General features: G+C 45.0%; 1 protein-coding gene across 3 annotated transcripts in view; it reads right to left on the bottom strand.

Moving 5' to 3' along the window:
* Nucleotides 1-13,161, bottom strand: part of SLC24A4 (solute carrier family 24 member 4) — a 199,597-nt gene that overhangs the window by 89,951 nt on the left and 96,485 nt on the right. For all 3 annotated transcript variants that reach the window (XM_053280737.1, XM_053280727.1, XM_053280717.1), the window contains exon 3: nucleotides 1,767-1,843. In XM_053280737.1, the coding sequence (XP_053136712.1) occupies nucleotides 1,767-1,843 (77 nt within the window). The remainder of the gene's footprint in view (nucleotides 1-1,766; nucleotides 1,844-13,161) is intronic.

The following is a 13,161-nucleotide window of genomic DNA, read 5'->3' on the forward strand; positions in this document are numbered from 1 at the left end:
GTGATGGATACCGCCACGGAAGTTCTTGGTATCGATGTTGAAGCCCGAGCATCGGGATCGACCGGTAAGTTAGCCTCTGGAGCGGCTATTGCAATCCCCGGAGGGGACAAAATGGGCTGTAAGCCCCAGGCCGCAGGAGATCAGCTCGTCGAGGCCTCCATGGTCGGATTCGACATGGAGGGCCCAGAAAATTTGAAGGCTTGTTACCAAAGCCAAGATCTTAGGCGAGATCCCCAGTTCTTACGCGCCTGTTTGGTAAAGGCTGCACAATGGGGGCAAGAGCCAACTTTATGGGCTTCACCTAAACAAAAGAGGCAGAGTCTGTGGCTGTTGGTCGATGGAATCTTAGATTTGCAGTGACCACACTACTTAAATTTAGTCGTTTTGGCCATAGGCCGAAAGGCAAATAAGGCAAACTGTATCACACTGGGCCTGAAGGCCGTGGCGGAACAGAGAGGGGTGGTACCGCGGGGAAAATAAAAACGCTAATGAAGAGAGAGAGACTAAAATAAAATATATAGGGATAAAGTTGGTAATTAGCAAGGTTCTAGCAAGAGAAGGTCTCCAACGATGTCTCACTGTCTGCAGACGAAGAAAGACTGGAGAGGGAAGCCTGCGCAGCTGCCTATATACTGTGGGGGGGGGGCGGGGTTATTGCCAAAACTTGGTATCTAGCTTGGAAGCTCCGACGAGGTCTCTCCGCAGGCACAAAGCCCATTCGTGTAAAGCACAGAGACCATGTCGAAGAAGCTGCCTTATATTGAGTCACACCATTAGTCCATCTAGTTCACTACTGTCTACAGTGACTAGCAGCATCGTCTCCAAGGTTTCAGGCATAGGTCTTTCCCCAGCCCTACCTGGAGATGCCAGGGACTGAACATGGGACATTCTGCATGCAAGCAGACCCTCTACCACTGAGCTACAGCCTCATCCCCTAAAGGAATATCTTACAGCAGACAGTGCTCACATGTAGTCTCCCATCCAAATGAAAATCAAGGTAAACCCTGTTTAACCAATAGGACAATTAATGTTCACTACCTCAAGACCTACTCATCTCCCCATGTGCTACTTCCTAGTCAGGGCAAAAGTAAGGGAATCAGGTATCTGTTACTGAGAAACACTATTCTATGCACACTGGTACAGTGAATAAGTGTGAATTCAGTCTTTTGAATCTGGAATGAAACATTAGAGAGGATGCATGGCGACTGACCCCTCAAAAGCCTCCTCCTCTTCCTCTTGTAATGTTAAGCAGTACCAAACACCATGTGATGGGATGCCATCACAACCTGAGTTTTCCTTTCCCCGCTGCACATCACTGGCCACAGCTGATAGGGGTGTAACTCAGACTGAAATGACATCATGTCACACCTTTTGTATTACTAGACATGACTATGGACAGGAGAACAAGATCTGTGGCATGGTTTTTAGTAGCGGCCATGTACGTCAAGTTTTTAAAATTATTATTTACTCAACTTCTATTGCACCCCTCACTATCAAAACTCTCAGGGCAGTTCACAACAACAATAATAATGTCTAGTTCTAGCCAGAGATTTGGCTGGGCAAGAGACTGTACAAATCTGTCAATTCAAAACACAGCTCTGTTAAGTTGTTGTGATGTATCCCAAGATTTCCATATAAGCTGGGCCCTGAGAAGAAAATATGCATTACAGAATAAGCGTGGGCCACATTTTACAATGATTTGCAAAAGAGCAGAAAGTGTGTATGTTTGTGTTTATGCATGTGTGTTTAAAATAGAGTATACTTACACCAAGAATGTGAAGCAGTATCGCTCCTTGCTGCCTTTCCTTATTTGTGAATAAATCATCAGGAAATTCATGAATGGCTAAAAGACAAAAAGATGAACAGGAAAGGTTGAGAGAGGCTCCAAATCAAACTACCACACATTGACGTTGTAAGAGACAACTGAACACTGAAGTGTTAGGATTAGTTGAATCCAGTACAGACTGCTACAGTTTCCTTATTTCTTGGGGGTGGTGGGTGAAAATAACATGCTTGAATAAATAAATATCAATCCATTATATTCCTAAGGGAGATGGTGCAGCAGGGAAATGACTTGACTAGCAAGCCAGAGGTTGCTGGTTCGAATCCTTACAGGTCTGTTTCCCAGACTATGGGAAATACCTATATCGGGCAGCAGCGATAAAGGAAGATGCTGAAAGGCATCATCTCAGACTGCGCAGGAGGAGGCAAAATGAAACCCCTCCTGTATTCTAACAAAGAAAACCACAGGGCTCTGTGGGCACCAGGAATAGAAATCAGCTCGACGGCACACTTTACCTTTTACCTTTAGAGCTTACTTACAAATATGGTGAATATTTATATACTGCTTTACAAACATACATACATACATACATACATACATACATACATAGGCTCCCTGTCCCCAAAGGGCTCACAATCTAAACAAGAAACATAAGACAGACACCAGCAACAGCCACTGGAGGGATGTTGTGCTGGGGATAGATAGGGCCAGGTGCTCTCCCCCTGCTAAATAAAGATAATCACTTTTAAAAGGTGCCTCTTTGCTCAGTTAGCAGGGGACCAATGTTCTCTCTAATTTTTTTCATCTGTGTGTGGAATGAGTTTTGTTCTGGGTGGCACTATCAAGGCAGTGTGTGCACACATGCATTCAAAGTGGGCCTCCCTGATTCAACCTGAGCGGGATCTAAAATTAACTGAGTGGACATCAAAAAACTTGTGAGCAGGTGCCCATGCACACGCCTTAGAGAGAACACTGCAGGGGACTGAGCTGGCTAGATAGCAGGTTAACCGGATCAGCCTCAATCCTGGCACTTCACACAAGCAACCCTACCCAGGTAGGGCTGTCCAAGCCTGGGCAGGCCTGCTCATTTAAACAGCCTTTAAGTGTCTTTATTGATTCCCCGCCACAATCAACTACTTCAGCTCAACTACTTGGCTACTTGAAAATTTTTGAGATACAGCTGGGAACTCAGTGTGATGGGTCTTTCTTACTAAATATATAGAAATGAAATAACATTCCAAATTGGACCATACTCTATTTAGAGCAGCTCAATAATCTGCACAGCAAAAATGTTTGTGGAAAACCCACATCTCTGACATAAAGATAATAAACATTTAGAACAGAATAAAAAATATTGAGGCCATTCACACGACCTATCTACCGGACTTTGCCTTCCCCCCAGACAATCAGTGTTTTCCTGGTGGGATCACGAAGCACACACCCACATGATCCCTGCCGCTCCATACATCATGGAGCAGCACGGTTTGCTCTGAAGCCAGGACCCGTTGTCTCGGCCTCCGAGAATTCCATAGTGAGCTGCACATTGAGCACAGTACACTGGGGTATTCCCGCAGGGGACAACGCTCTAGGCACTTGCCTCTGTGTCAGCGTGAGCTGCAAGCAGCTCAAGCTGACACCTGATCCCGGAGCCGAGTTTAAGGGTGCATTTGCACCCTTAACCTTGGCTTTGAGCCAGGCTACGGTGCTGGGTTTAGTGCCACAGCACCACTGGGATCTGTGGAGATCTCGGCGTTTCTCACAGGCAGCCAGGCCTAGGCGTGGCTGCTCATAAGAACAGCCTCATTAAGAAATTAAATAGACTTAGAACCAGAGGCAACATACTGTAAGTTTTCATTATACACTAAAGAGATCCAGCAGTCAAGAAATACGCCGCAGACTAGCACTTGGTAGAATTGCAATGAAGGCCTTGGAAAAGATATTTAGATGCTGTGACGTGTCTACACCTACAAAGATTAGAATCGTTCAGACAATGGTTTTCCCCGTTACACACTATGGATGCAAAAGCTGGACTGGGAAGACGCAAGATAGAAAAAGTATTGGAAAAGTACTGAAAATGTTCAAAGCTATTGAACTTTGGTGCTGGAGGAGACTTTTGAGGATACCATGGACAGCCAGGAAAACAAACAAATGGATCATAAAACAAATCAATCCAGAATTTTCACTCGAGGCACAAATGATCAAGCTCAAACTATCATACTTTGAACACATGTGAAGATCCAGCTCCCTTGAGTAGTCCATAATGCTGGGGAAAGTTGAAAGAAAGAGAAGAAGAGGACGACCAGCAGCAAGGTGGATGGACTCGATTACAACAGCAATGAGTGTACCACTGAGAGACCTTAAAGACCAAGTTGAAGACAGATCATCCTGGAGAGAATTTATCTATGTGGTTGCTAAGGATTGACGCTGACTTGAAGGCACTTAATCAAACAATCAATATGTGTAATACAAAACCATGATTTACACAAATTCAATTTGCCAAGTCCTAACCATGGTTTGCAAACCCACTTTAAACCATGTCTACAGCCTTAGCATGATTTACCATGGTTCATGATAACCAAGTGTACAAGCATGCATGCCAGCATTTTGAACCCAAAAAAATTAAGTTGGTTTTTCTATTTCTGGTCTGCCTGCAACAGCAAAATAGATCTGCCTTACAGAAAGTGCTGCCAGCCACTACAAATCAGACCTATTTTTAAAAGCCTCAAGCTCAGCCCCTAAAAACACCAAGCACTTTTGGAATCCAAGCCAAAGAGAATTAAAAAAAAAAAGTTGTGTTAATGCTGCAAAACTACTTTAAAGGACTGAATTATTCATAAGGTCTACGATAAATCACTTCAAAATTCAACAGGGAGTCAATAGGGAGCTGCACATACAATGTTGTTTCAATAAAAAGGCAAGCTTTCCCATTTGTGCTCCCCATGTCCATGGGTACAAATGTACACAATGACATCACAGAATAATATAATAAGAACATGCTTATTTTTTTGTGTAGTGCCATAAGGTAAAGCCCAGGGCTATTAATTTAGATGGGTGGTATATAAATGTAACAAACAAACAAACAAAGCTACCTTAAAAAAAACAAAATCTAGCTTCCATGTTCAAGACTAATGGGAAAAACACCCAGGTGTCAGCAAAACAATGAGGCTGTTCACACGAGCAGCCCTATCCAGGCTTGGGGACCCCTACCTGGGTAGGGCTCCTCATGTGAAGCGCCAGGATTGAGGCCGATCCCAGCATTCCCTTCCCAGGTCGCCTGGAAATTCCCCCCAGGCTTTTACCTGGGTAAAAGAGCATGAATGCACCCTTTTACCTAGGTCCAGGGTTGTGTGTATGTGCGGGCTGCAGGCAACCCATGCAGACATAGAGTCAGGTGCCTAGAATGCCCGGCTTGAGGGGAAATCCCTCAATCCACCACATTCCTCACGCAGTGCATTTAGGGATATCTGGAGGCAGGGCTAGGTTGTCCCAGGCTCCGAAGATCTACACTCCTCAGAGCAGCACGGATCATGTGGGCACGCAAGCCAGGTGCCACACAGAATACAAATGATCATCTGGGGGCGAAGGTAGGCTTGCCCTCCCCACCCCAGTAATGGTCATATGAACAACCTTAATAAGTGGGGAGGAAGTGGAGGCATTCAGCAAGATAACATACAATAATAATACAGTTCTCATTTGTTTTTGTGTACTTCAATATATTCCTTCATTGCATATTTTGGTACTCTGTATATGGAAGGGATCGCCCTGGTGTAAGGCTGTGTGTGAATGGTGCCACTCCACTGGACTGCAGAAGAAGTGCAGAACACAGCTTCCTGAGAATCTCAGTTTTCATTTTTAAGAGCAAGTTTCTAGCCCTTTTGGTTGTAGATGTGCCTGAAACTATGTGGACAATAAAAGCTGAGATCTCAGTAGCCAGAAGGATGGCTGAGTAAGATGTTGTGTGGTCAGTGCATTGTATATCTCCCTGCTCTTCCCCCGACAATAGAGTAAATTAAGCCAAAGGAAGCAAAATGTGAGAAATTACACAGACTTGCTCAACTTGCATTATTTATGAAGATTGCAGAATCCAGCTTTTCTTGGCACAGAATCTGGATCACCTGAATTCAGAATGCTAATTTTCTTAGAATGGAGACAACATAAACCTATTCTGCAAATTTGTTGAAAAGTATGCAATTTGGATGGTCTAAAAATGCCATAGAAAGTTATCATTATAACCACTGGGAGATACAGAAGCTTCCAGTACAAGGGCAGTTTTCAAATATCCCCATGAGGGAAGATGCAAAACATCTATTTTGGAAACAGCAGAAAATCCCAAGAGACAGGAAGTGTAATGCAACTGTGCTTCCTCTCCTCTTGCATTTCTGCCACTTCCGAAGCTGCTCTCACCACTGCCGAGAAAAGGGCTGAGTGAGGAAAGTGAAAGACAATATACTTAACTGAGTTCTCTCACCCACTCCTTCCCATTCTTGAATCCCACATATACATATACAGTATGCCTGCTTCCACATCAACCTGTGGCCTCCACTTAAGGTACCCCCAGGTGTCCCTGTCATCTGAAGTGATGCAGTCAGTGAATGGGGGGAAGGCGTCCTTGATTGTGGTTCCTGACTGTGCAATTTGTTCCTCAGGGAAGCTTGCCTGGCACTTATGCTGTTGTATTTTTGGCACAAGGACTTTTAAAATAGTGTTTTAATTGTTATTTTAATCACGACTTTGTACTGTTGTATTTTTGTGATACTCATACACTACTACTACTACTACTACTACTACTACTACTGTGAATATTTATATAACACTTTTCAACCAAAGTTCTCAAAGTGGCTTACATAGAAAAATACATAAATAAGATGGTCCCCTGTCCCCAAAGGACTCATAATCTAAAAAGAAACATAAGGCAGACACCAGCAACAGCCACTCGAGGGATGCTGTGTTGGAGTTGGATAGGGCCAGTTGCTCCCCCCCCCCCGCTAAATATAAGACAATCACCACTTTTAAAGGTGTCTCTTTGCTTAGCTAGCAGGGGTTATATTAATTCATTCTCTCTCTCTCTCTCTCTCTCTCTCTCTCTCTCTCTCTCTCACACACACACACACACACATACACGTTGTTTTTATAAAGCACCCTAGAAATGCTGTTGAAGGGTGGTATGAAAATCTTACAAGAAATAAATCAGTTTTAAATATATAGAGCATATGCAAACATTTCAAAGGAAGGAAGGAAATTGTGTAACAGAAGTTTGTGCCACTGTAATACTGAGAAGATGCCACATATTTACATAGGAATAAAAGTAACGTTATTAATCTTCCGGAATGCTGAAGGGGATAATCCACAAAACGGCTGTTAGCGTGCAGTAATCTTCAGTGGCTGCTGTCAATACTTTGAGAGGCCAGAACTGCTTCACATTATGTAAAACTGATGTTGCTAGTCAAGCAGCTACATCAAATCACTTGCATCAGCACATGCAGAACCCTCTGGGGCAGATGCCCACTGTGCAGCTGCACTCTTGAGGTAGCATCATCATGTCCCGCCCAGTGCAGAAGGCAGGATGCATCCCGTTTTACTATTCACTGGCAAAATGGCTGCTGTATTGTTTGGTAATAAGTGATATCAAAGGAAGGAGGACCCAACAGGTGAATATTTAATAACACCAAATGCCACAGAAGGAAATAGCATGTATCCAGTAGTGAGCTCTACCACCATCCTCCCAGCTCATCACAGTCCTTTATATAACAAGTCTCTGCATCCTTCAAAATTCACAAGTAAACATATCAATGTTGTGATGGGATTAATTCTGAATTTGCTTAAACATATATCAGCACAGCTGTATTTATTATGGATGCACACCCTGACAAAGGAAAACTGGGTCATGCTAGTAATATTTGTAATGGTATACTGCTCACATGTACAGCAACTGTAAACCACCTAGGGCTATTGAATTAGGAGGCACAGAAAGAAATATTGGTCTTACTGTGAAGGGTTCTTTTCCTTAGGTGGACAAAGATCATCAGCTTAGCATGGGTTTATCAGTCATCACATAGCTTGAGGCAGGACAGGGTTAAATTTTTTATGCAGGCTAGCTTCCTGATAGGCAGTAGGTGGCACCAGAAACCCAGTTCCGGGCATGTACTGTAGCATAGAAAGGTGTAAGATAGAAGAAACAGAGGCAAAGCAGTTATCCATACAAGGTGAGAAAGAAAACACTCTGAAGACAGAATAATGGATGGACAATTCAATTGTCCCTGATGGCTGCTACCCTACACCTAAAACAGGCGCTCCAATCATCAAGATTATATCCGGGGGGTGGGGTGTCTGATGATCTTCCTAAGAACCCTTCACCGTAAGTCCAATGTTTCTTTTTACTTATGGTGAACGAAGGTCATCAGTTTAGTATGGGACATACCCAAGCCACTAAGTGAAGAAGGGAAGGAACAGATGGTCTAGCTACTGTGCAACTTTTGCAGTACTGTGCGGCCTGCCTGGGCTGCATGGAATGAAAAGATCTTATAGTGTTTAATGAATGGAAAAGCAGAAGCCCAGGTGGCTGCTCTACAAATTTCTGTAAGACGGACATTTGTGGAAAAGGTGGCTGAAGTAGAAACACGATGAGTGAAATGAGCTGTAATGCCCACTGGAGTGGGCAATCTCCAGAGGTTCGTATGCTAATGTGATAGTTGCCCATATCCATTGGGATATGACTTTGGATACCCTGTTACCCAGGGATGAAGGAAGAAACGACCCGAAAAGGGAGTTCATTGGCGTAACATGGCAGTACGTCTCAGGTAAATTCTGAGTGCCCTGCACACATCAAGAGAGTGCCATAACCTCCTCCATCTGGTGGAGGGCAGAATTAACTTTTGAGCGGAAGGTAGGGTCTAATCTTAGCTCCCCTGCATCCTGATGTAATGTGCACAGCTCCATATGACTGGATTGTGCACTCAATACTGGTAACTGCAACCAAGAAGAGCACCTGGAATTAGAGGAGTTTTAGAGGTATCAAGCAGAGCAGTTTGAATGGCGCTCTAGTGAGTGCATTAAGAACCCTATTGAGGCCAGGGGGGTGTTGACGGCCCCCCTAAGGAACCTTGAAAGGTGAGGATGGAGCAACGAGGGAGCATCAGGAGCAGACCATTTGAGCACTGAGGTGAGGGCTGAAGTTTGACATCTCAAGTGTACTAGGTCGTGGTTTAAGTTCCAAACTGGATTGTAAGAAAGCCAGTACTTCGGGGACCCCTGCAGCCAACAGAGATATGGGCTTCTGGTGCACCCACCATAAGAAAGCTGACCAAGTAGACTGGTATATTCTACTGGTGGACAATCTTCTATAAGCTAGGATAGTATTCTGTACTTCCAGTGAGTAGCCCGCTTGAGCTAGGGCCAAGTGCTCAAGCTCCACAAGGAGCGTTGGAGCCATTAAGGGTCTGGGTGGAGAATGGGGCCCTGTGACAGAAGGTCTTATAATGGAGGAAGATGCCAAGGGAACTGAATTGAGAGATTCAGTAGGTCAGAAAACCATGGCCTTGCAGGCCAATAAGGTGCAATGATGATCAGGTCTGTCCTTTCTAATAGCATTTTTCAAATGACTCTCCGAATAACGGCCATCGGGGAAAACGCATCTAGAAGGCCATGGAGCGGGGGCATGGTGCCATTAATGCATCCATGGCTTCCGCCCGGGGGAACTGAAACCTTGTGAAGCAGCACGGAAGTTGATGGTTGCTTGCTGATGCAAATAGGTCCACTTCAGGAAGGCCTAGTACCTTGGAAATGGACATCTGATGGAACATGTCTGGGTGAAGTGACCATTCTGTGGGATTTAACGTCTGACAACCTAGCCAATCTGTGAGTATGTTTGAAGTCCCACTGAGATGTTCTGATGTGGACAGGAGGTGATTTTCTGCTCATGCGAGGAAGAGATCGGATTCCGCCTCTTGCCCTTGTTGAGATCACTAATTCATCCTCTCTTATGTCAACAGTCGGCAGACCTGATGCTCCTGGTGCAGATCCTAGGCTCAATGATCTCTTGCATGGACAAGATGTCATTTAAGAACACTCCTGAGGCACATCCTACCACATCAGGAAGCCATCATGGAACACAGGCAGGTGCAGCTCCCCCTGACGAACAAACTTCTCAGATTACTCGAATGGTGGCTGTCTCCGGCACTCAACAAGGAGCTTTCACTAGCAATCTCCTCACAGACAACTATCACCACAGATGCAAGCCTCTTGGTGATTGACCTGGTACTTTGCGATGATGTTGTCCGCCTGAAGAGCTCATGGGTGCTTGTGATCTGTGGTAGGCAGATTGCACGGAGCTCCAGCTAGTTGATATTGTGATGGAAGTTCAGGGAGAGACCATTTGCCCTGTGCATAATGGCTCTGGCAATGAGCTTGCCAGAGAGGCTTGCATCTGTGGTGATGGTTGTCTGTAAGGAGATTGTAAGTGAAAGCTCACATAATTCTGCTGATGGTACTGGTTCTATTGCCTTGATCCCCGGAATATGAAGAATAGCCAGATACATCTGAAGTTGTTCGGATCGATTTTGCGGGACGGATGTGGGTAAGAAAGTGGTCAGGGGGAGACAACTCAAACTCTAATGTGTAGCAATTTTCGATTGTGTCCAACACCCACCAGTCAGTAGTGGAGGCCCACCAGGCTCGCAAGTGTAGGGTGAGTCTGCCACCAACTGGAACACAGTCATTGTTTATGTGTTTGGTAACTGGGGGCAGAAGGGAATCATCTGGACTGTTGTAGTCTGGAAGATCCCCATGCGTGTTGCTGTCACTGGGGATGCCAACCAGGTTAGTTGGTTGTGGGGCTCTGATCTCTGAAGGAGGATCCTGTATTTCTTGAAAAAGTTCTGTTGGGATGAAAGGAACTATTATTGAAATGAAAGGGCTTCTGTGAATCTCAATGCCCTAGGGGAATAGCTCTAGAGATTCGCCAAAAAGCTTGATCCCCATGAAGGGGGAGGCTGCTAGGTTGAGTTTGGATTTAGCATCTGCATTCCAGTGTTTTAGCCAGAGGCTCCTACGCACTGCCATCCCAAAGCCATAGCCCAGGATGCATGTTGGATAGAATCCTGGCTGGAGTCAGTCATGAGTGAGGAGGCCTTGCCTAGTTTATTAATGCCCTGGAGTAACTTCTTATTTTCTGAAGGAATGTATTGTACTAATTATTTTGCCCATGGAATGGAGGCACGTGTGAAGATTGAAGTGGTAGTGGTTGCTCTAATTACTGTAGCTGACATCTCATGAGCCTTTCTTAGGAGAGAATCACCTTTTTGTCCTCTGGGAGTTTTTTTAAAGTGTTCCTCCCCTTCTTTGTGCATGATTGCCCCAGAGACTAACTGGGACACTGGTGCATCACCTTAGGGACCGAAAGCAGGTCCATTATATCAAGGGAAAGGTTAAATTTTTTTTAGGGAATTATGTGGAAGGTCTGGAAGAGATTGGGCATTCCATTCCGCCACCATAGTATTTTTGAACAGTGGTGGGAATGGTACTGTGGCTGTCCTGAAGTCTAGGCCAGGAGGAGGTCAAGGAACATCTGGCGCAGAGACATCACTGATGACTCTCTTAGCTTCGCCAGTAATACTTCAAGTCAACTGGTGCGAAGAGGTGTGAGAAGATTTGTACTTGTGGTGTGGAGCCCTTCTCAGACAGTTTCTCATCTTCTGATGAGGAAGGGGGGAGTTCCCCAATATACTTTTCTTTAGCCCCATGGTGCCCTGACCTGAAACTTGAAGTACCCACTCTTGCAGAGGGGAAATGCCCCCGCTACACTGACTGGAATCTGGAGAGTAGGCTCCCAGGTTCTGTTACCTTGTGAGTCTAGCCCTAGGGGCTGGAAATGGTTGGGGTAAAGAGGGCTGAAGTGGCATAGAAAACCAAAGTCCTGCATTCAGTTGAAATAAATTCCTTTAGCAGTTGAAATAAAATTCCTTTAGAAAGAAATAAATTCCTTTCTCTTTCCCAGAGAAACGTCTTCTGGGAAAGGATATTTATTTATTTATTTATTTATTTATTTATCCCCCACCCCACCCCCCGGACAAGGTCTTATTCATCAGAGTGGAGCTCTGTGAAGTTAGTATAGGAGCAGAGGCAGCTGGCACGGGCTGTGTTATCCAAGATTGTGCAGCATCGGGGACTAGCAAGCTAGAGCCCTGATCTAGCACAGAAAGAAGCCTGGCATTTTGGAATACAGGACTAGCGAGCTAGAGCCCTGATCTTTGGGATACAGGACAAGCAAGCTAGAGTGCAGAAGGAAGCCTAGCATTTTGGGATACAAGGTTGTGCAGTGTCAGGGACTAGCAAGCTAGAGCCCTGATCTAACACAGAAGAAAGCCTGGCATTTTGGGATGTGGGGAGTGAAAATGGCACAGTCGCAGCTCCCTCACCCACTTCCACAGGAGCAAAAGAAATCTCTTTGGTTAAAATGGCAACCTTGTGCTGCACACCTTGGCCCGTGTTGTCTTGGGGCAATATGGAAGGGCTGCTTCAGCTGGCAGAGCACTTGTAGCAGAATATGCTCACTGAGACACACAGCGGAGGAGAGAGGCTGTTGTTTGCAGAGTTTGTTGTTGTTTTTAAACAGAGCATTCCTTGCTTAAATGTTTACTTTTCTTTGCAGCCCTTCTATGTTGCTTAGGGCTCAGCAGGAGTTTAATCAGCTTGGGGAGAGAGAGGCATCATTTAGCTCCTGAAAGGGTTTTTTTAAATTAAAAAAATATGCTTTTCCCTATCTTGGGTCTGAGTGGGGAACTTCCAAGAGGGAGCCCACTAACATATCTCCCAACTGAGCCACCTCCATAGGCTTGAAATGGGGGAACGGAGTGCAAAAAAGCTAACCGGGGGAGGTGGGTATAAAAAAGCTAAACAAGGCAAAACTGAAAGTAACTGAGCAGTTTTAACAAATAGACTAGACAATGATTTTAAGAGGGGAAATGAAGTGACTCCCTCCCCACCCTGGCACGTGAGAAGAAATAAAGCAGGTAAGGGGGAGGGGAGGAGCAAACTAGCGTAATTTTTTAGAAGCTGAGTGGGAGCTCTTCAAAATCACTGTCTTTCAAGCCAGACAGAACTAGGTTTCTGGTGCCACCTACTACCTAGCAGGAAGCTAGCCTGCATAAAAAAATTAACCCTATCATGTCTCAAGCCATGTGATGACTGATAAACCCATACTAAGCTGATGACCTTCGTCTACCATAAGGAAAAATGTAATAAACAAGTTGAATAAATAAAGTAATATCTCACACGAGCAGGGGCGTAACTATAATAGGGCAAGGGGATACAGTTGTCTGGGGGCCCACTGCCTTGGGAGGCCCCCAGAGCAAAGTCACATGACTGACTCCCCCAGCTGCGCA

This window comes from Hemicordylus capensis, chromosome 1 (assembly GCF_027244095.1).
Source record: "Hemicordylus capensis ecotype Gifberg chromosome 1, rHemCap1.1.pri, whole genome shotgun sequence".
Lineage (NCBI taxonomy): Eukaryota > Metazoa > Chordata > Lepidosauria > Squamata > Cordylidae > Hemicordylus > Hemicordylus capensis.